The following is a 25,327-nucleotide window of genomic DNA, read 5'->3' as shown; positions in this document are numbered from 1 at the left end:
GGAGGATTCTGAGATCTGTACCATATCTGGCCTTAACGATGTTATTGCAACAGTTTCTGGAAACTTAAGCTGCTTTCCCAGGTCAACCTTCAGCTCCCAGTCCTGTGCTGATGTTAGCAGGCAAGATGAGGTGGTCCTAGCTGCTGGTGTTCCCTTCTCCCCAACCCTGACAAAAGTGATGTTCTTCTTCACTGGGTGAAGGCGCTTACAGTGGGAAATTATGCTGGAGATGGTGTCTGCTATGGCCTTCAAGAATTTGTCATGATGCCAATGATAGCGCCCCTCACTCAGTGCTTTTGGACAGCGGCTAAGGATGTTCCAGGGTGCATTTCTTCAGGCACAGAAGGCAAGTTGGTGACTCTGCCTACCCCCCGCAGAACAAGTTTGACGGTCTTGTTAGTACATCGTAGACAGCCTGGATTAAGCCCAAGTTAATTTACGCTCAGCTACTTGTTCCCACCTTGTCCAGGCTCCCTGCTGCCACATCCCAACCATACTGCTGGTTCGCACTTCCTCAAGCAATGCCCACACCTCATCCTGGAGCTGAGATTTTGTGTCCTTCCCCCTTATCGTGCCGTAGCGGGATGACATATTGCTACCCGGGTCTGCTCTTCCTTGAGCCACTTTGCCCACCAACATGACTCAGCATCATCCACAACATTAGATGCCTTCCATTTCCGCCCTGTCCTGACCTCAATCCTCGCCTTAGAGACTTTTGGGTCACCAGACTCATGGTATTACGGCACCTCCCTAGTACAAGTCACCATGAATTATTACCATTATTATTACCATTATACCATTATTATTTAGGTTGCTGAGGGGGAGTTTCAGTTTGTTGAGTTGCCTGTATAAGGCAATGCTGCTCAGACTTTGAGGTAGTCCCAGACACGTCCTTAACCCTCTGGGGACGGATTGGGCGGTACCGCCCAAAATGGCATACTTTTACAAATGTGTAATTATCTTAAAAACTATTTATGATAGAGAGCTGCGGTCTTTTTTACCGTCTTCCTCAGATTCCGCTGAAAACAGTGATACCCGGCTTGTAAATATACACACTTCCTTGTTGCGCAATACCACTATGTAAAAGGCCAATGAAATCGATGTTGTTTGGCAGATTCCGCGAACAACAACCAATTGAAAAATTGCCGATGGAGAAATATTTTTCTTACCCAATCAGAGGAAGGTTACCATGACGTTTCTAGCAAATCAGAGGACTCTGTAGCCTTGCAAGGGGTGGTACTATATAGTTAGGGATATGACGCAAACAGCGTTGAATGGAGAGAAGGAGAGAGAGCGAACGGAGGTTTACGGAGCGGATTATCAGAGATTTATATGAGAGAGAGACAGAACAATTATAATATATATATATATATATATATATATATATATATATATGCACATACATACAATTATAGCATTATTTATTGTTTTAGCACTTTTATGATGGCAAGCAGTAAACGATTTACGGTGGAACAAGCTCTGGAACAATTACTGGAGAGTGACGAGGAGAAAGCTTGCTTAGAAAATTCTAAGCATTCCTAAGAAAAACGCCTGGGACTATTTGTAAATAAAGTTACAGTTTTCATTGTTCTTTACACATTTTATTTAACAATTACACATGTCTGTCAAGCAAAGGCTTTGACAAATATATTTTTTTGTTCAAAAACTGTTCACTATTGTTGTGTGATGTGTGATTTTCAGAAATAAATGACAAAAATCTAATTTCCGTTTTTGAAATTCTCTAGTTTATAGTACATTTTTCACTCATACTTCCTTTATAAACACATTACATGCATGCTTATGTTATCTTAGGGTCTTCTGAATCCATAGATACCAAACACATAGTGTTCCATCTCCATTACATATGGTTTATAAGCCCAAAAGTAAAAATAGAGAAAACGGACCAAAAAGGGCTTAGTCCCCAGCGGGTTAAGAACCTGCTGATTGTCCTTTTAAAGCCCTCCACTGTGATGATCAGGACCTCATAGATTAGAAGAGGCCAGATAATCCTTGGTAGGATACCATGCTGATATATCCAAGCTTTGAACTTGCCAGTTAGGCCTGACTTGTCCACTGCAACTAGCCAGGCTTCTAGCTCTTGGTTGGTGGTTCGGATGGCTGTCGTGTCTCTCAGGCTACAGTCGAATATCTTCCCCAGGCTCCTAACTGTTTTTTTTTTTTTCCATAATGGATGATATCTGAGTGTTGCCAAGTGTAAATAAGAACTTCTCAGTGACCTACACTTTCTTCAACCCCAGGGATCTGGATTTTGCCAGCTTGAAGCTCACGCGTGCCCAAGTCATCAGCTCATCAAGGCCCTTTAGGATCCACCTACTCCCTGGAACAGATGCTGTTGTCACTGTTAGGTCATCCATGAAAGCCATAATCGGTGGTTGTCGGACGCCAGATTTTGAGAGGGGTCTCTACACTGCACCTCAGCAGACTTCACTAGCATGTTCATGGCAAGTGCAAAAAGGATCACTGAAATGGTACATCTAGTGATAATTCCTTTCCTGAGCTCATGCCACTCCAAGATAGTTCAACACTGAGCAGCGAGATGGTCCTGACTTGATCGATTTTCTTTGACTCTTCCTCCTTCTGTATCCACAACCCTTCCGCATACCTCTACTAGTAGGCTACCTTGTCCCTCCTCCAGATCACCTTTAAGATCCTTCATAGCCTGTTGAGTAGACCTGGACAGCTTTTTATAAACCCTATAAGGTAACACGCTCTGCCTTAGGGCTGTTTTGTAAGTCCAAATGGATTTGCTAGAAAGCCAGCTTGCTTCCTAGCTCTCTCTTTCATTTGCCTCTTATGCCACTCAGCCCTCCTCAAGGCCACAAGCTTCTTGTGGAAGATGTTACGCAGCTCTGAAAGAGGTCCCTTCTACTCCTCTGTCGCTGCCTTGAACCTCAGCCTCAGACTCTTCAGCTCCTGCCTCAGCTGATAGATCTTGACTGCCCTGTTGTTCTTAATTTAGGGGTGTTTCACTGCTCCCTTCTCCTCCAGCCCAAATCTCTCAGTAGCTAGGCTGACGATAATAGTAGTCATTGTCTGGAGGAGTTGATCAGCATCACCCTTGGTAGTTGCCTCCAAAATGGCATTGGCATCTTTGTCATACTGGAGCCACTCCTTCTCTTTGTAAGTTTAGGGCCACTTAACCCTTTGAATTTCAGATGCTCTGCATGGGTCTGGAGCTTGAGTCACCTGGAGCACTGTGGTTTGATTCCGGGCCTTGCTCCTCCTGCGTCTCACCAGGCATAGTTCCTGAGCACTGTGACTCTTGCACCATCTGCACGCATTTCATCTTGGCCTGATGTATCTTCAGGCCACGCAGGTTCTTGCACACCTTGCCCCACACACATTCCACATTCGTTATCGTATGTCCGTTATCATGTTATTACATGGTGTCATATCAAGTTTGAAAAGTTATTATTTTGATTATTATTGCTGCTTGCGTAGACATCAGGGTGTATTTTTAAAAATGATAAATGTTTTTGCTAGTTTCCATGAGTATTTAAGATTATTTTTTGTAACTTTTGCCTTTATTATGATAGGACAGTAAGCAGACAGTAAGCAAAGCGGGAGAGAGACGGGGGACGGGATCGGGAAAGCCGGGACTCGTACTCGGGTCGCCCGAAGCGCAACGGCGCACTGCCCACGAACATATCTCCGCCAACTCTTATGTGTATTTTAGGGCGCTTTCACACTTCGTTCGATTGCCTGTTCCGAACCCAAGTTCGATTGCTCCCCCCTCCCCCTGCCCTCGATGGACTGTGTGCACATTATATTATTTGTATCCGAACAGCGGTACGCAGCTGGCGCGTAATCGTGTTGCTTGGTAACCGGCACCGCTATGAATTAAAAGGCCTCAAAATGGATAGAATTGCTCGCCTCACATTTGTTCTTCTTTTTTTTAACCTTTGGTTTTGTTTTCAAAGAAAAGATACAGAAACACACTTGCGTCTGTTCAAAATCGTTCCAAAGACAGCTGGCTTTCCGCCGAAGACAATTTTTGCATTATAGTGACTTTAGACTAGGTTTTTTCTGGTCAGTGGCGGAATTGTTTTCTGGAACTGCAAAATAGCACTAGGGAATGTTTGCGCCGAAACACGCCTCCTTTTTGCGCCGACCCGCCCAGGGAGCGCAAGTTAATTTCCTAGTTTACTGACGTGCGTCTGTGGAGGGAAAAGCCCACTTTGCGCGGGTGCAAAATAGGAATGATACATGCATCAGTGTACAAAGTCATTTGTGCCGGATGCAAGATAGGGCCCCTAGTGTGAAAGTGCCCTTATAGGGATAGTTCACTTTGAAATTAATTTTTGGTATGTTTTAGCTTACCTCAAGGGCATCCAAGATGTAGGTGTCTTTGTTTCCGCAGTAGTTTCAATTTTGATATTTTTAGGTCAAACCGTTCTTGTCTGTCAGTCATATAATGCAGGTCTATGGTAACTTCCTCAAAGAGCATGCACAGAGAAGTCCAAATTAAACATGATTTAATGACTCGTAAATGTAAGTACACATTGATGGCCTAAGACACGAAACGAGCGGTTTGTGTGAGAAAACAAACAGTATTTATATCGTTTTTACCTCTTGTAAACACTACACTCTGTTCTGTGTAAACAATGAGTGACGTACACGCGCGAGAGATCCCTTCCAGCGCTTTCCGGCGCTTGCCGGAAAAGACCGAATCGCCCGCGCCCTCAGATCACTTGGACGTGGCTGTGTTTTTGGACGTGGTGTCAGTATTTCCTGCCATGTGGAAAACGGCCCAGATCACCCCGATTTTTAAGTCTGATGATCCAACCAATGTCTCCAACTACCGCCCAATTGCAATTCTTCCAACTGTTTCCAAGTTACTTGAAAAAACATTATATAATCAACTAATTAATCACCTTGAATATAATAACTTGCTCAGTGATTGCCAGCATGACTCTCGACCCTTGCGGTCAACCATGTCGCCTTTGCTGCTTTTTACTGCGCAGATACGGGCGTCTTTAAATAAGGGTCAGGTTACTGGAGCTATATACATAGATTTTTGAAAAGCCTTCCATACAGTTAATCATCAAATTTTGTTAAATAAACTTCTTTATTTGCATTTGTCCTCCTCTGTAATAGATATGTTTATATCATATTTAAGTGACAGATCTCAGACTGTAAAAATCGTCTCAGTAACATCTCAGTCACGAGTGTGTTCTATGGGAGTTCCACAGGGCAGAATTTTAGTTCGTTTACTTTTCCTTATGTACATTAATGATCTTCCTTATGTGTTTAATATTTATAGTTCTTTGTTATATGCTGATGACACTGTTATTTTTTTGTCTGGCCCAAACATTTACACAATTAATTGCAAACTTAACACAGATCTTAACACAGATTTAACTGTGTCAATAGTGATCCTTATAAAGTGGGAAATATTGCCAAAAGAGATATACTGGAAATCACAACTCAAGAGGTCCATCAAGCAATTTCTCAGTTATCTGATAATAAAGCAAGTGGCTCAGATCAAATTATAGCAGAGCATCTAAAGTATGCAAGCCCAAAGGTTGCAGCCCTTCTTGCCTTTTGCTTTAATGGCTTTATGACCCATGGAATGTTACCAGACTCGATGTTAGCCGTTACTCTTGTGCCTGTCATTAAAGACAAGGCTGGCAAGGTTGGAAGTGTGGAGAACTATAGGCCAACCGCACTAGCTAGTGTTATATCTAAAGTTTTAGAGAGGATCTTATTAGATCGCCTGAGTGAGTATATTGATACCACAGACAACCAGTTTGGCTTTAAGGCTAAACATGGTACTGATTTGTGTATCTATGCCTTGAAAGAAGTAGTTGAAGTGTATAGGAGGCAAAACTCCTCAGTTTTAATTGGCTTTATAGATGCCTCTAAAGCTTTTGACCGAGTCAATCACCGGAAGTTGTTTCTGAAACTGAAACTGAGGGGCGTGCCAGACAGCATGATAAGAATCCTGGCATATTGGTATGCCAACCAGAGTATAGAGGTCAGATGGGGTAATAGAGTCTCCACTCCGTTTAGTGTTGGTAACGGAGTATGACAAGGGGGGTTACTCTCCCCAGCCCTTTTTAACCTGTATATGAATGACATATCAGAACAACTAAGAGGCGGCAAAACTGGTTGTATGATTGGTACCGCTCTAATAAATCATTTTATGTATGCCGATGATCTGGCTATTGTTTCACCTAGCAGTGCTGGTTTTCAACAGTTGCTAAATATATGTTCTGAGTATGGGCTCAAATATGATGTGCAGTATAATGCTAAGAAGAGTGTTGTCATGATATGCAGAGCAAAAGGGGATAAAGACCTCAACTTTCCAGTGTTTTATCTGTCAGGTAAAGTGCTAAGTACTTGTAATAAAACAAAATACCTGGGGCACTTCCTCACAGATCAATTGTCTGATGATGATGACATATATAGGCAGTGTCGTATGCTTTATGCTCAAGCTAATATGTTAGCAAGAAAATGTTATATGTGTTCAGACCATGTTAAGATAAGGCTCTTTAAAGCCTATTGTACTCCACTCTACACTGCCCCATTGTGAGCCAAGTTCAAAAAGACAACCATACATAAGCTTCAGGTGGCCTATAATGACTGTGTGCGGATATTGCTTAAGAAACCTAGGTGGTGCAGTGCAAGCGACTTGTTTTGTAAGGCAAGAGTCAACACTCTCCATGCGTTGTTGAGAAATCTGATGTACAAATTTATTGGTCGACTGGATGGCTCTCAGAATGGCATTATTAAGCTACTGACAAATCCTAGTAAAAGTGTTGTGTGATACCAGTCACCTCTGTGGAACCACTGGTATAATTGTCTTTTATAATTTTTTGTTTTTGTTTTTATGTTTTGAGGTGTTGGGTGTCTGTAATGTTGTGTGTTTTTTCTAATGGACCCTGAGTCTGACAATAAAGTTGAATTGAATCTGCAGCATTTACATAATTGGCTGCAAAATAACCATTTAACACTTAATATTAAGAAAACAGAATGTATGTATTTTTATTCATCTATGAGACAGCTATCTATATCCAATCCCATCACCTTTTCTAATCAAAAGCTTTCAATCGTATCCACGTATAAGTATCTGGGAGTCTCTCTTGACTCACATCTTACTTATCGTGACCATGTCCAAACCTTAACCAGAAAGTTAAACCAAAAGTTATTTGTTTATAAAATTAGACCATATTTGTTACTTTCTGTTTCTAAAACATATCTTCATGCCATCATTATGTCCACTCTGTCGTATTGTTTACCTGTTTGGTCACTCACAACAAATGAGATTTCTTGAACCTGTATCAAGACTCTATAATAGAGCCTATAAGATCCACAACAGGCTTCCAGGCTGGACTCACCACTGTATTGCACTATCTTTGTGTAATGCCTTGACATTTCAGAACTATAAAATAAGCCATGGAATAAACTTGTATTATCAAATCTTAAATGGACGCACTTCAGTAGCATTGACTGCGTTGGATAGGTATATCTGTGACCACTGAGATGGCTTCATGGCCTCCCTCTGATGCTTATTCTCTTGGTTTGTGTGTTTGTTGCTATCTTGTCTAGGAGTTCTGTTGTGTATGACGTATTTATGTTCTGCAGAACAGGAACCTGCTGAAAATCAGTTTTATACTGAGTCAGGCCCGATTGTCTTTAATCTTTTCCTGTTTAAAAAAATAAAAATAAAATTTGTGTGAGAGGGGATTTTGAAAAGGGACCTAGATCATGTGAGTCTCAGACCTCCACAAGAACTAGCTACAGTATGTGCAGTCACCATCATTTATGGGCGTATTTCAATCCCTGTCTCATCCCCCTCCACAGGAGCGGTCATATGATCTTATAAGCAACTGCCATTAACCCACAGGCATATTTAGTACCTGGTATTCCTGTAGCACCACCACCATCAGAGCCTCAATGATGGACATGTTAATTGCTAGTTCAACATCGAAAACCTAAACCTATTCTTCCCAGGTTGACAGTGATAAAGAGTCTGATTTAGCCTTGCTGAAAATGGCTCTACATTAGTCTCTCAGGGGTACATGTTCATCTCACTGAGCAGTGACTACAAACTAGCACATTGTACATGCATGAGCCAACTCCACAGAATCCATTCCAAAAAATAGTACAAAACAATCATAAATCATGGCTTTAAGATTGTTTTCACACTGTGATAAGTTTGCATTATGTGTAGCTATGTGCATATGTGTGTATGACGAGAACAAAAAGAAAAGTTTACATATGTATTTCCCCACATTTTATGTAAACATTTTTACTTAATGCTGCACAGCCTCTTTTAAGGCCAAAAGTGAAAGGCTTCAATTGGTAATATGTTGGTATTTTTGGATTAATGGTTCTCAACCAGGGGTCTGGGACCCACCATGGGGCTATAGCAAACTTCCAAGGGGGCCTTAGGATGGATGACAAAAGTAGTATTTAAATTGATAAGTTATTATTAATATATTAAAAAACTCTAATCTGAAATGAAGAGCATACAGCTCCTGAAAAATCAAGTTTTTAATGTTGTTTTTATGGCCTATTCACACCGCACAGACAAGCGCCTGATCAGTGTGTTACCCTTGTTCTAAATCCAACGGCCAACTTGTTTGTTGGTGTTTGTTGGCGTTTGTCTGCGCGGTAGACAAACCATGTGCAAATTCAAAAGTCAACACCATTGCTGAGTATTTACAACTTAAAACTGAAGTGAACCAAAGATAGTCTCAAACAAGCGATTTGAAATCGCTGGTGTTTCTTACGTTAAAAACTACCAATCACGTCAACGTGTGATCGTCAACGAGTGGATCTCTGAGCTGGTGTGAGTGTGTAAAGGCAGGGCTAGTTTGCATATTCATGGTACCCCGTATATTAAATGAGGCAAGGGTGTAGAGTTACATTCAAGCTATTTTAAGGCATGAAGACATTTTTTTACAAGAAAAAAACCCTTTAAATATGTCATTTTGGTGATCAAAGTAAATGAGGTAAGAAAAATAAACTTGTTTTCCCTTTGAATTAAAGTTTATTTTTCTGACCACATTGACAGAATGACAGATTGATTGATTGATTTTGATCGATTGATTGATTGATTGATTGATTGATTGATTGATTTTGATTGATTTTGATTGATTTTGATTGATTGATTTTTATTGAATACATTTTTTTTTTTTGATTATTTCAGACAAATACATTAAGCAAACTATTTCAGTGTGAAATTATTAAAGATACCATGAAATCACGATAGACTGTTCTTATTTTTTATGGAATATTCAACCTGATCTCACAAAAATGCATACGTAGTTTATGAGGTGGCTAACTCGTACGAATTCATACGACCTCACTCGTACAGATTCGTACGATTTTTTCTAAAGCGTAGGCCTACATATTTTACGAGTTGCCTGATCGTATGAATTCGTAAGAATGACCTACCCCTGGCCCCGCCCCTCAACTTACCCATCACTGGGGTTTAGACAAATCATACAAGTTAATTTGTACGAATTAGCCACCTCGTATGAATTGGTCGTGAGATAGCGTTTGAATATTGTAGTATTTATTTTAAAAGTTGAATAATTATTTTTTTTTTGCCCTGAACTTCAATCAAAATAACTTCCCCTGTCTCTTGCATGACCTTCTGATGTCGTGTTTGCTGGCGTTACGTTCTAGTTCTGTTTTTGTCTGTTTTGGCTTCATTTTTATTCTTTGCCATGTTCCGGTTTGAGTTCAGGTTGCTACTTAGTTTCTATCATCACTGATTATATTACACATCGGTTCTTAGTACTGTTAACCAATATGTGTGTATTTAATCCCTTAGTTTCCTCTGTTCAAGTCTTGTTTATGTTTGTATGGTAGTGCTCTATGAGTTTGATTTCTACACTCACCGGCCACTTTATTAGGTACACCTGTCCAACTGCTCGTTAACACTTAATTTCTAAGCAGCCAATCACATGGCGGCAACTCAGTGCATTTAGGCATGTAGACATGGTCAAGACAATCTCCTGCAGTTCAAACCGAGCATCAGTATGGGGAAGAAAGGTGATTTGAGTGACTTTGAACGTGGCATGATTGTTGGTGCCAGAAGGGCTGGTCTGAGTATTTCAGAAACTGCTAATCTACTGGGATTTTCACGCACAACCATCTCTAGGGTTTACAGAGAATGGTCCGAAAAAGAAAAAACATCCAGTGAGCGGCAGTTCTGTGGGCGGAAATGCCTTGTTGATGCCAGAGGTCAGAGGAGAATGGCCAGACTGGTTCGAGCTGATAGAAGGGCAACAGTGACTGAAATAACCACTCGTTACAACCGAGGTATGCAGCAAAGCATTTGTGAAGCCACAACACGCACAACCTTGAGGCAGATGGGCTACAACAGCAGAAGACTCCACCGGGTACCACTCATCTCCACTACAAATAGGAAAAAGAGGCTACAATTTGCAAGAGCTCACCAAAATTGAACAGTTGAAGACTGGAAAAATGTTGCCTGGTCTGATGAGTCTCGATTTCTGTTGAGACATTCAGATGTTAGAGTCAGAATTTGGCGTAAACAGAATGAGAACATGGAACCATCATGCCTTGTTACCACTGTGCAGGCTGGTGGTGGTGGTGTAATGGTGTGGGGGATGTTTTCCTGGCACACTTTAGGCCCCTTAGTGCCAATTGGGCATCGTTTAAATGCCACGGCCTACCTGAGCATTGTTTCTGACCATGTCCATCCCTTTATGGCCACCATGTACCCATCCTCTGATGGCTACTTCCACCATGTCACAAAGCTCTAATCATTTCAAATTGGTTTCTTGAACATGACAATGAGTTCACTGTACTAAAATGGCCTCCACAGTCACCAGATCTCAACCCAATAGAGCATCTTTGGGATGTGGTGGAACGGGAGATTCGCATCATGGATGTGCAGCCGACAAATCTGCGGCAACTGTGTGATGCCATTATGTCAATATGGACCAAACTCCCTGAGGAATGCTTCCAGCACCTTGTTGAATCTATGCCACGAAGAATTGAGGCAGTTCTGAAGGCAAAAGGGGGTCCAACCCGTTACTAGCATGGGGTACCTAATAAAGTGGCCGGTGAGTGTATATTCTCCATGTTTCCAAGTAAATACTTTGTTATTGAATTTTCTGCATCGTGCGATCATTGCAGCCACACAACGTTACAGAGTGAGGGCAGGACAACCTGTCTCTCACATCACAGCAATAGAAAACCACAACTATCTACAGTAAAAAAAAAAAAAAAAATCCCATACCTATTACCTATTTCTATTCCTATTTTATTAGCTATTAGCTAACTTAAGTTCAGTTGCCCTCTTAAATATTTTAATCAAATAGGCTGTTCAAGTCATTTCAACCTAAATTAAATTAAAAATAACGTAAACAATCAAGGTGAATCTCATACAACTATAAAAAAGATGGAATTGCTTAAATTGTTTTGATGAGCTAAAGTAATGTAAAAAAAAAAAAAAAAAAACATATGCTGTCGTTTTTTTTACAGTGTTCCCAACGGGCACAAACATTCTGGCCAGTTGATAATACAAATCAACTGTTGGCGGTAGATCCTTTTCCTATTTAGCATCTAAACTCTGGAACGGTCTTCCTAGCATTATTCGGGAGGCAGACACACTCTGTCAGTTTAAATCTAGACTAAAACACATCTCTTTAACCTGGCATACACATAGCACATTATCAATTTCTATAATTAAAATCATGTTGTTAGGCTGCATAAATTAGGTCATCCGGTGCCAGGAACACTTCCCATAACACCAGATGTACTCGTTACATCATAAGAATAATGGCATCTAATATTAGTCTCTAATATTAGTACCTATTAGTACCTATATTAGTCTCGAATATTAGTCTCTCTGTTTATCCCAAGGTTTACCGAACCTTATCCAGATCAACACACCATAATAGGGAAGAAAAGACTATCACAACTTCCGTTTCATGCCAACTTTGTTTAAATGAATTGTGGTTAATTAATATATTGTATCTACACTCCCAGTTTCAATTACAGTTTTCAATTTCAATTTCAGAATTCAATTAGAAATACCAGAAATATGCATATTGTAGGTGGGCCTTTAAATATTGATAGTGAGGGGCCGAGTCAAAATGGTTGAGAACCACTGGTTCTTGATGCCACAAATTCTGGCTCCCATATCAAAAAACTATGTGGTATTTATAGTGAATTTCATAATGAAGTCGTTTGACAATAGAAAAAAGGGGAGAGATGTTCATTGAAAACTGTACAACTACTTGAAATTAAGGTAGTATAGTAAATTCAAATGATCAGCCATTAGAAGTAGATAATGGAACTGGCAAGGGTAATGCTGCAAATGGCAAGATGTTTTCCAGATGGGGCAATTATTGATGGTCTTATTAGAAAAAGCAGAGCGGGATTTCTTGCTGCAGCTGAATCGTTATAACTGGTGTTGACAAGATCCACAAGCTTCATTTCAAACCAAATCAACTGCTGAATATTTGTTGTCTCTCTCCCTCCGCCTTAGCATGGAGAGTGAGACATCAACAGAGACACATCAGAAGTGGCAGCTAGCGCCTATGTCTGTCTGTAAAAATCTGGAGTCCCTAAAGTAGGCCACATGGAAAGGAGGAAAGTATAAAAAAGAAAAGACGGCTAGAGAAAAACCTTGAGCATCTGGGCTGCCTCTATAGTTTAGATGTTTCTTTGATGTGTCATGTCAAAAGATCTGGATCTTGATGTGTTTAAGCTCTATGAGTTGTTGAATGGATCCTATTAGAACATCCCATAAAGTGACACATTTAAATGTAAAAACAAAATCTAAACCCATTCAGAGTGAATTCAGCTTTACTATGCATATAGTTGAATAATATTTCTTCCGATCTAAAATGATGGCAGTGAAGCAGATCTACAGGATAACCAAAGAAAGGCACCAAAGATGATGTAGTCAGTAGCTCCACTAATTTAAGCATCATACATAGTAAAAAACGTATTAAAACGTATTCTTAAATTGAGTGAAAAAGCAGCAACATCAAACATGGAGTCTGTAATGTTAGCTAAATGGGATATGACTAGATTGGTATGCTTGTCAATTTCTGCTTTTGGTAGCAATGATGTAGTATTGATTGGTCATTGATCTTCAGTCAAGGGGGAATGAATCCAGATACAGTAGCATGGTGTAGCTACTGCCATTTGTCCTTAAATAATCATATCCATGAAGAATGATTCAGGCTATAAATCAGATCATTTCCATATCCACTATTGGCCAATACTGACAGGGACACTAAACTAAAGTGTTTTTTATCATTGCATGGAAATATATTTTTTATTGTATAAAATTCAAACATCAGTCACAATAAATTCATTATATAATACTCTGGACTAGAACCAACAGTGCACTGACTTACTAAGCCCAACGATCTAAACAAATTCCTTTGAATCTTGGATCAAGGAGATAATAATGGTTGGAAAGAGAAAAAAAGGTGTGTGCATGTGAGAGTGTGACAAGAAAGCAGAGATCCATTCAACTCATGTTCTCTCTTTTTTTTTCTTTGAGATGAGAGATGAAGACGAGAAAGGTGACATTTGGAATTTGAATGTCACAACCAGAGAAAAATGGCCCTTTGTCGAACGCTTGAGATAAATTGATCTGATAAGGACAGCACTGCATGCATTAGTGGTCTTTAGCCAGGCATTTAGTGTGCCTGAGACGATGTGAAGGAGTAGGAAAAGGAGGTGCAGGGGTTAAGGCTAAGATCACATTGCACAGACAGGCCCTGGAAATGTCAAGGTGCAATTTACAAATTGATTCCAGCGACAATAGAAAGTCAATGGAGAGGCACAAGCAGGTCTGTGTGCCAATGTACCCAAAATAAGCTCATCTCTTCAGTCACTGAACAAATGTAACAAATCTTTATGTTTTATTCAGGTTTTGTAAATGTAATCTCTGAGCAAAAGGGTGAATCTATCAGATTTCTTTAAAACCAATACAAAAACGACAAAATAAAATAAGGCGATTTGCCGATTTCTATAACCTTGATGTGATGAAGAGAAAAAGAAAGCAGGCAGACACACATAAATACCACTGCTGCAGGCGGCACAAAGCCTTATCCTGCTTCTTTCACTTTTTTTGAAGAGCCAATGAAATGTTGAAGGTATAAAGAGAGACACCTCAGAGGTTTGGCTCCGTGGAGTCTATAAAATCAATAAGAGCACTCCACGCGGCAATGATAGCAACACAAACAGGGCACTGGCCATTAACAGGCCTCTGTTACTAATAGGCACACAATTACTGTTTACATAGCACTTTTTCTCAGTCGCTGTAACACACTTTAAACTGCAGCTCCCTGGAGAAAGGAACGTAGAAGCGTATACTTTAACCTATATTTCCTTTAAAGTGAAACTGTTTTCTGAACAAAAGAACAAAATTCTAACCTCCTCTAGAAAGTCAACTGTCTGCATCAGAATACTAGCTAACTTTCGCAAACTTTGTTAATGAAAACTGTAAAGAAAAATGTTCACTGACAATGAAATGACACCGACATCATTAAACTCTAACTGTGTCTATATGAACATACAAAATTGTTGGTGAAAAAAAAAAACTAAAATGTATGAAATAGAACACAATCTCTTTATGATTCCATCAACAACAACAAAAAATGAAACCTCTGTGTGTAAAAAAATACACTTTTTTTTGTTCTTGTTTAAATATAGAAAAACATACGCAATTTAGAATTATTGGAATTGCAATTAGGGATTTCACTGTTTTAGCTTTTGAGAGAAGCTTTTTAAGTTTTCCCAGTTTTAACTATGTACAGAGTGTGTTCATTTATATAATAATATTGGATAATAATTTATTGTGATGGTCCAGTTTGAATTTCCTGTTGACTAAGTAACTTTGCAACTACATGTCAACTTATTCTAAGCATAACCCTACCAGTCTACTAATACTCTACTAACACTCTAATGAGAGTTAGTAGACATGTAGGTGCAACATTTATTAAAGTCAACAGAATGTGTTAAATGGATACTGTAGGAAAATAGTAAATGAGTCAAACAAACCATGTTGACATTCTCTTGATTTGTGCTTATAGGTGGAAGTTCCAAAGTTCTGGTCAAATGTAAAAATAACTTTCTCAAATGACAACAATCTATAAAAAAAAGTTGAGCAAAATAATTGTGATTATCAGTTTAACCATTATACTTTCACTGGGTTGGTTGTATAAACACACACGAAGATGAAGGTAACTCGGTTATATTTGTATAAATCCACACGATAATCCACGAAAACAGGAACGGAGCAACATATAACACATCCACAATAAACAATACCGGACACTGAACTGAACCGAACATATAAGCAGGTGAAAATGATCAGAGCTGAACATAAATAGTGTCCGTGACAAATGCAGACGATGACGAAACATTTCGAGTCCAAACTAACATAATTGTGACATATAGTATGACTAAAATAATTTAATTGACTAAAACTGGACTAAACAAAAAACAGGATAGATTGACTATGGTTGACTATAGGTTGAATATGATTAAAAATAAAATAAAAATAAAATGTAAGGACCAAGACTAAGACTAAATTAAACAAATAGCTGGCACAATGAACACTAGGACAAACACACATGCAGCTCAAGTTAGTACCAGGGTGGTGCTGGTGAGTCATTCAGAACTGAATCGAGAATGTCTTTTAAACTCCCCTTCAATTCCTGAATTGAAAATGAGGTAGCAAACAGAATTGCAATTTGAATTTGAACACAAGGAAGAAGAATTCAAATGAACTGAAACAAACTGAAATAAGATTAAGTTGGAGTACAAGAATTACTAAAACTGATAATAATAAATTAAAGCTATATATATATATATTTTTTTTTTTTTTTTATTACTAGAGCACAAAACAAAATGACTAAAACTTAAAGTTTTTACATTTTAGGCATTTAGCAAATGCTTTTATCCAAAGTAACTTACAGTGCAATTCAGGGTATACATTTTATCAGTTCATGAATTCCCTGTGAATCGAAACCATGACTTTGGCATTGCTAGTGCCATGCTCTTCTGTTTGAGCGACAGAAATGATAAACGACATATATATATATATATATTTTTTTTTACATTCTCTTTCCCCACCTTTGACATAATTTTCAATAATTTATGACACAATGCTTCCCCACAATTGATAGAATTTTACGCCAATCCATGTTTTCACTGTTAAACGGGGGCGCTAGTATGCATCTTCTGAAATAGTACAGAATCTCTGGATCAAAACACAGGTGAAAAATAATCAGAAACAAGTGATAGAAGCATTGCTTATGCACATGTAAAATAACGTGATCATCAGCATTAAACAGCATATAAATCCAAACTGCCTAACGTTACCGAATGAAATGTCAACAAACTTTTGATTGCTGGCATCACAAATGACTGTGTGTAACGTTGTGAAGAAATAAATTCCAATTCAGTCATGAACTAAAACACAAGATTCTTAAATTCTGAATTTTGTTCAACTATGTTACAGGAAGCTATGAACAGCAATATACATTCCAAAGTCATCCGAATCGTGCCCATTTTAGACTGTCCTCTTAAATGGGCACATCAAAATGGATTATGCACACTTTATCTGCTCACATTTTGACCAATGGCAGGCATGAAAAACGAGGAAAAGGAGGTTAAAAAAACCCCTTGTTGAACACTTAAATACCACTCTGGACTGATTCGAGTATGGCTTGAGAACATTGCTATCTTACAGCGATCTAATACCCCTTTTCTAGTTTTTCTTGGTTTGAGATGACAGTTGAGCATGATTGGCAAGAGCAGCCCGTCAAGCATCAGTGCAAAAAGGTGGTTTTAAGCGGGGCTTTTTACAGACCTGCGCTTAAATAGTGACTAGTTTTACAAGAGGGTCAAAGAGGCATTCGAGATTCAGCTACGAGCATGAGGAGGAGAGAAGACATGAGATTGCGTGATAAGCTTATTCAGAGAAGCTTATTCAGACTTCTTTTAAATGGATTTTTAAGGGCTTTGAAGAGTTCTACAATGAGTGCCCTGCAAAATGTTCCTTCTTTTTTTCTTTTTTCTTTTTTTTGAGGTAAAGAGAAGCATATGAAATACAAAACCATTTGATTCGTGTGCTAAAGAATATAGCAGCCTATTATATGGCAGTACAACAGTTGCATATATTGCGAGGTCATGTAGGGCCATCTCTGTATGCATACTAATTGGATATTATCATCAGTGTTAATCGCGAATAGGGATTTATGTTTGAGTGTACAGCAAACCCTCAATTTACATTTTTATAGCTTCACACTGGAAGGGACTGTATCGATCTATTGTTTAATGTGTGATGGTTTAAACTGAGAAAACAGTGACCTGTTAAATAACTGCTTTTCATCCCATGCAGCTCGGGAGAAATAAGATGACTCATAATTGGGAAAAAAGTTTTTAAATGGCGTGCAAGCCAACTCAGATGGTTTGAGTGTTCTCTTTCTATCTTCTGCACATCCCACACAAATATGCTCCCTCTTTCACAACACAGACATAACATAAGAGTCACTTGTTCTTGTAATGTTCGTATTCAAAATACTGCCATTTACCTAATTTGGTGTGTGAATGACCACTGCGAACTGCGAGTGTAAACAGAAGGGAGGAGTGATGGGAGCAAGCAGGGTGAAAGGGGACACAGGTTCGATGAGGAATTGCCATCACTGCAATTCAGTACATTAGACAGGTGAGACCCAGGAGTGTTGTAATACAGGGTGAGTTGTACAAAGTTGTACATACACATTGTTTATGTTTACACATAAACTTCTACAATCACCTCAGGAGGGTGATGGGCATGTATAACTGTAATGTCACCCTAATTAATATTATTTAAAATTAGTTAAACTGATGGTGTAGTTTAACTAATTTTAAATAATATAAATTAGGCTGATATCACAGTTATACATGCCCATCACCCTCCTGAGATGATTGTTTATGTGTAAACATATAAACTATTTACTGGACAAAACACAATTTTGAGGTAAGAAGTTAAATGTCATGCCTGGTTTAAAATTTGTTTGTGATTATTTTAATGAATGTTAATGAACTTTCAGAAAAAAAAATCTGAAAAATCTGTACAACCTTACCTTTAGTTGCCCTTAAGATACTAAATGCATTTCAGACTGATGTACAAGCTGTTGTACTCCTTTTTGGACTTGTTTCCTGACAGTTCATCATTAGAACCACCAGGTTCTCTTTTTCTAACATCAAAACAAGCTTTTGACAAGGAAGGCAGCACTACGTTTCATTGTATTTCTACTAGAACCACAAAGATTGCACAAAATGAGACAGCGTCAGAGAGTTGTGAGAGTGACATACACTCACAAACTGTTTTAGAAATGTTAGCATACGATTTTTATGTATTTCTGTATTGGTTGCAGTTTTATTTGCTGTTAGTTTTGAAGTAAAAATGTTTCTTATAGGCCTTTGTTTGCAATTTTGAATAATGAAATGTATAAAATTAAGCAGGTTGGGTTGGAGGTGCATTTATGATCCAATACATTTTATTTGCACAAATTCATAAATAGAATTTAAAATTCCTTTGTTTTCAATTAGTATAACCAACTCATGTATAGTGTCAAGAGCACTCTTTGTACTTGACCTTGATTTACAGAGTTGTAAATGTATAACCTACTTTACTATGACAGACAAATGTGGGAATTTCCTATCAATGTTTGAGAGCGCAAAACACACAAGTTTTAGGCGTTGAATGTGTTACAACATTCCCCGGTCTTCCATATCTTATGGGTACCCAGTTTGAGTGATGCTGAGCATATAAGCCTGCAGAACTACAGAACGACAGTGAACAGTGCGTTTATTTCCTGCACTGAGCTGCAAACCAAAAAAAAACAAAGTGCAATGTTCTGAATTGGGTACAAGTGTCATTAGCCAAATAGGCTATTCTGGTCAAATTGAAAGGCTGAATGCGATTTTAACATCTCCTTTGCACACAATACGCACAATAAACATACACACTATGCAAATGAATAGGCATTATGCTATGATATTATCAACCTGTTCATTATAACTCACCTTGGTTTGAATGGCCGGAGTCCGACAACATCAATCCCGGTAAAGCAAACACGAAGAAAAATCTTTGAAAAGTCATTTTTTTTGTATCCAGTTGTGGACGTAAGTCGGTGAGAGTTACTAAAGAAAATAGTCCACGACGAAATATCCAGTAATACAATTCATTTAACTATTGTACACGATTTGCGCGTCAGCCGCCTCGTTCCCGCACCGCGAAGCCGCGGACACAGAGCGACATAAATGCCAGCCCATTACGCACAACTACCGGCGGCACTTGAAAAACTTACAGAATTTACCCATTAAATAGGATAGAGGCTGTGAGATAAGTTATCACTAACGATGTCTGGTTGTCAACACTTGAGATAACGATATACTAGTTATGTTCTCCAGTCGTCAATATCCATTAACGGGCTTCCCCCTTCTCTAAACGTTAACAAGCGCTTCTCTTCTTGACTCTACGTGCCGTCGACACGAGCCTGGCGAGTATTACGCGCTTAAACTTGTCGAATCAGTCTCGCGCACACAGACAGTCCAGGCTGAAACGAGAGCTTCCACGACGCTTTCAGTCTCGGGCACGCGAAACGCGATCCTGAGGTGAAAACCCCAAGTGAGTTTTGAGGATCTAGACGGAAGACCAGCTCATCAGCACTAGAGGGTGTTCGTTTCCACTCTGTGCTGTCTGTGGGTTCTTTCAAGGCTAGGGAAGTCCGGCTTGCTTATTTAAAACATGGCACATACACGGTAAGTATTTGGTCTGCATCTGGCTGACGGAACACCCTCAATCTGCATAAGTTAGGCTCGATGTAATTCGTTTCCATCATGATTGACACAACTGAAACATTTCTTCAGCCCGTTTCAACAATTGCAATAACAGTAAGCTTAACTTCCTTTACTATATTAATGCATGAAACCCATGGTATATACCAAAATAATAGCTGAAAAATATTGTGCACTATATAATTTTGGTAGAATATATTTAACAAGAATATACTGTAGCAATTACTTACAACAAAATTCAGAATTTTAATATGAAATCAATGCAGCCTACACCATTTTCAGTCAGAACACAACACATTACTGTAAAAAAAAGAAGAACACTTTTTGGCTGGAAACTTCTACCTTATTCATTTTAATATTAATTCCCTCCCATGCAGCTGATGTAACAGTGCTTCAGAACAGAACATGGTGTGGTTGCACTGTTACATGGAGAACAAAAACTAAATTAAATAATGACTTAAGACTGACTGGAAATCTGGACCTGCACATCGCAATATTGTATAAGGACAAAATAGTTAAACATACTATTGTAGCAAGCTAAATGTTGTTTCTGATGATATTTGGTCTGCTGTAGCTTGTTGTCAACCATGCACAAATCTCAACACTCAGCATAGCATACTCAGCAATGATGGAAATCCAGAAACTAAATTTTAGGTAAATAAATAAATAAAACAAAACATCACAGGTAACTAAAAGTGACAACAACAACAACATTAACAACAAAACAGAGCAGCAAATTGTACAAAAATGCAACCATAATTTATTCATCCCACAATGCATGATGGGAATCTGGGCATTAGCACAGTGTTGTAGCCACTTTACAGTTAATCTGCAAATATAGTAGCAGCATTGCATTAGATTAATTTAACTTAATCCTCTTCATCCCGTGTGAGACATTAGGCCTTGTTTCATTACTAGTTTTAATTATGCAATTGCATATAATGCAGATTACTCTATGCATTTTTTTTTATTTTTTTTACACAGTTGAATAAAACCTCTGTATAAAACCTGGTTATAATTCACACTTAAAACAACTGTGCAAATATGTGACCTGATTTATCTATTGTGGTCGAGATCCTATTAATTGCTTGCGGATGTCCTGCTTGTGAGTGTCCACTGCTTGTCATGCCTGTGTAATTCAGACATCTAACTGGCGTCTAATGGTCTCAGATGTGAAAATAACTCCCTCCTTCCCTCTTATATCCCCTACATACAATCCATTCAGGATGGTTATTTTTGCGCAGCCATTTAAAGGTCATCCGATGCCATCATGCATACACAATATGCTGAATGTAATTTATTGATTGACTGGAGACATGAGGTTTTGCGGAAAATAGGTTTTTAATATAGGAGCTTGCTTGAATTAGGTTATGCTGGCTAAGCAGTAGTAATACACACAGTGTGTGAACATCCGATATGTACTGTAGGCAAGTACATATGTTGCCATGTGTAATGAAGTCATAACTTAAGATTTAACAGTAATTCATTAAATTAAAATACTGAATTTTACTGTGAAATCAATATCAGGTTGATCATTTTCTGCTATTTAAAAAATATTATATTTTATAAACAATTAATGCTGGTGGACTGTGGGCTATATTGGTGAAGTGCTTAAAGGATAGTTCACCCCAAAATGAAACAAAAAACCCTCATCATTTACTCATCCTCGTTCCAAACCCATAAGACTTCCATTCATCTTCAGAACATAAATAAACATATTTTTAATATGGTCTCATCAGTTTGTACATCATTTGAAAGTCGTATGTACATTTTGAAGCAGTAGTTTAAAATAAGCAACTTTAATAAACAATAGAAGAATCGACGCAACAGTATGCAAGTTAGCACAAACAACACCAGAAAAAGAGGAACTGAAACAGACAGCATATATACATAGGATATCGAACAAAAGTACTGACAGGTGTGCGCTATTTAATGATAATGAAAAACAATGGTAACTGATAATAAACGGGAACACAGAGACAGGAAGCAAAGATAAACATACTAAAAGTCCTTGAAAATGAAACCAAAACACATCAAACTAAGAATAACTGTGACAATCTGCTATACCTGGCCCTGCTTGGAGTCAAATATATAGTATATACTTCACAGTATAGTATATACTTTGTACATCAGTTAGAAGCCAGGAATACAGTATAATGTAAATTTGACCAAATGTTTTTGCTATGGTGTTGTACTACTTTTGTTTTCATCCTCTCACAAAAAGATTCCACACTCTTTCTATCCACTGGCTGAAAGAAAGAGCACCATTAAAGGGATAGTTCACCCAAAAATGAAAATTCTGTCATTAATTACTCACCCTCATGTCGTTCTAAAGTCTTAATACTTTATTTCATCTTCGGAACACAAATGAAAATCTTTTTGATTAAATCTGAGAGCTTTCTGTCCCTCCATTGACAGCTATTGATGCAACTGACACTTCAACTAAAACTAATCCATATGAATTGAGCGGTTTAGTCCAACATTTTCTGAAGAGGCACAATCGCTTTATAGGATGAACAGATTGAATTTGGCCTTTTATTCACATATAAGCATTCATCAATTCACACATCAGTTGTGGAAAACAGAAGCTCAAGCATGTTCGCTTGACGTGCAAGAACCAGTAAGGTTCATTCTTGTGTTACGCAGCACGTTTGAGCTTCAGGATAAGGTTTGTTTTTGCTCATCAATCAGGTTCGGTTGAGCTTCTGTTTATGCTCACTGATCAATAAATGTGAATAAAAGCCTAAATTAAATCTGTTCATCATATAAATTGATCGAGTCTCTTCAGAAAATTTGGACTAAACTGCTCAATTCATATGGATTAGTTTTACGATCTCTTTATGAACTTTCTGAAGCGTAGGTGTCAGTTGCGTAGCTGTCAATGGAGGGACAAAAAGGTCTCAGATTGCTATGGCCTCTCTATGTTCTGAAGATGAACGAAAGTCTTACAGGTTTGGAACGACATCAGGGTGAGTAATTAATGACAGAATTTTCATTTTGGGTGAACAATCCCTTTAAGCTTTTAGAACTTGAGAGATATTTGTTGTAGTAGGCCATTGAATTAAGGTCAAATGCTTATTTTACACAACTCTTGTCTTTAAATGTGTTTTCACAAGTATATTGAGAGTATAGTTAGTAGTTAAGGATATACTGTGCATCTGAGATACACTGTTTATGACTTATTCTTTTTCAATATTGTTATTTTCTTCAGGGGTATAGACTTTTTTTCAGATTTAAGGAACCAGGCAAAATATTATTTCTGTCAAAAAGCACAAACTATGGGAATTTACTGTACAGGTTTAAATGCTTACACAGTCACTACCCATTAAATACAATATGTCAGTACAAGTTTGGTTATTTTTGATTGGCTTTTGTAAGAATATTACGTGTAATATACACTCAGGGAAGCTCATGACAGAGGGTCGGTAAGTGCTGCAATCTCATTTAGCATGCTGTCAAAGTTTATCAGTAAATATGTAAAGAGATCTGACACACTGTAATTGGCATGATCACTTCATGATAAACAATCTAAATACCCTATCATAATCAAATGTTTGTTCGTTAAATCTTTTTACTGTATTTACGGAATGCCAGATTTTATATAACATTTATTTCTTATTCTTAAGCTGAGCTGTTGTCATGGCTGTGTTAAATTGTTTTTCCATCTGTTTCCATTTATTGTTTGGAAAAGAACAGAGCTATCACAGATCTATATTTCTGAATCTCTTCAGCAGAAAACAAAAGGACATATACAGTAAAGGCTTCTCAATGGTCCATTGTACCATTTAAAGGCTGTGTGTGTGTGTGTGTGTGTGTGTGTGTGTGTGTGTGTGTGTGTGTGTGTGTGTGTGTGTGTGTGTGTGTGCGTGCGTGCGTGTGTATGTATGTGTGCTGTTTGTGCTTTTGATTTCAAGAACATCATACCTAACACTGAGAAGATGACAAGATTCGTCTCCTAGTTGAAAAATGGATGATTGGCTGGGAAAAGAAAACATCAAATGATGGTTAAAAGGAGCACAGCTGTTTGGTTTTCTCCACACCACGAGACTCCCGGACTCTCATCTATGAAGCTGTCACTTGCAAGATTGATAATGTACATGCACTGGCAGTCTCTTTAAACCTGCCAGAGTTTTCATCCTCTTACAAAAAGATGAAAGCATCCTCGCTCTGTCTTTCCACTGGCTGCCATAAGAGCACCATTAAGCTTTTAGACCTTGGGTCCTTTAAAAGAGACATTTGTATTTGTTAGGGTCAGTATTGAATAGAGGTCAAAATGCATATTACACAAAGCTTGGACCAAATGGGGATTATATATTGGCACTATATATTGTCTTTGAATGTATTTTTGTGAATTATTTTAACACATACCCACTCTCATATTCAAAGAGAGAAAGAGAGATAGGGAGACACTAATGTGAAAAGGCCTCTTAGGTCTATAATAGCATGGGTCACAGCACTGAATTTGACCACATTCTTCTATACGATAGGCACCGGTGCGAGCTTAATTATGTCTGATTACCTTTTATAAGTCTCTGTGCGCGGGCCTCTGCTCTCGTAATGAACCGGCATGAAATCGTTAAAAAGTAATTGTGCGTTCGTCCCGGAGATAAGCCGCCACGGCGGGACAAAGCGATCCTGACACAAAGAAGATTTCTCGGCGCGGGATCCGCGCGCAACACCCCACCGTGACTAATGGCGTGTGAACTCTAATCTGCTGCCGCAAAAGAACGAGAAGGGAGGAAGTGCAAATAAATGGAGAGAGCGTGTGCTTGGCATCATTGGACCAAACTCGGCCCACGGGAACAGTGTGACGATGTTGATTAAATAGTCTATCGGTCAATTATTAGCACCCCTACACAATCAATGTTCATTTAGATCATTACAACCGGTCGATAAACAGCGATCTGAATGTGATTCTAACTTTTCAGTAGCTCACTGACCTCCCGTTTTCACTGTGGCAGGCTATCACTTCAGCACCACGGACAGCGACATGCACTCATCGGCCCGATCAAGTCACTCGTTTAGAGGTATTGCAGTGTCGACACATGCAGACAAAATGATTCTGACTTGCTGTCCCTTACAGAAAAAAACCCCCATGAATTTCACATGTGCAAAAACTTGTTTGGTCACATGTGACCGGCATGAAATCGTTAAAAAGTCATTTCGTTCGTCCCGGAGATAAGCCGCCACGGCGGGACAAAGCGATCCTGACACAAAGAAGATTTCTCGGCGCGGTATCATGCACATGTGATTTTGCACATGTAAAATTTAACATGTAAAAATATGTTAAAAGCACATGTGAAATATGTGGATCACATGTGAAACACGTGTTTTGCACATGGGAAATGTGTGCTTTTGAAACATTTTTGTGAAGCCCATGTGATCACGTGCAACAAATGTAAAATTCCCATGTGAAACCCATGAGATCACATGTGAAACGTAAAATTCCCACGTGAAACCTATTATCACATGTGAAACCAATGAGCTCATGTGTGAAACC

General features: G+C 38.6%; 1 protein-coding gene across 2 annotated transcripts in view; it reads right to left on the bottom strand.

Moving 5' to 3' along the window:
• epha6 (eph receptor A6) overlaps positions 1-19,727 on the bottom strand; it is a 163,951-nt gene extending 144,224 nt beyond the window's left edge. For both annotated transcript variants that reach the window (XM_056254434.1, XM_056254435.1), the window contains exon 1: positions 19,054-19,727. In XM_056254434.1, coding sequence (XP_056110409.1) covers positions 19,054-19,129 — 76 coding nt within the window. In that variant the 5' untranslated portion in view covers positions 19,130-19,727. The remainder of the gene's footprint in view (positions 1-19,053) is intronic.
• Between the last annotated feature and the right edge of the window lie 5,600 nt (positions 19,728-25,327).

This window comes from Rhinichthys klamathensis, unplaced genomic scaffold (assembly GCF_029890125.1).
Source record: "Rhinichthys klamathensis goyatoka isolate OS25496 unplaced genomic scaffold, OSU_Roscu_1.1 h1tg000111l_1, whole genome shotgun sequence".
Taxonomy (NCBI): Eukaryota; Metazoa; Chordata; class Actinopteri; order Cypriniformes; family Leuciscidae; genus Rhinichthys; species Rhinichthys klamathensis.
This window is presented reverse-complemented; position numbering and strand designations above follow the sequence as displayed.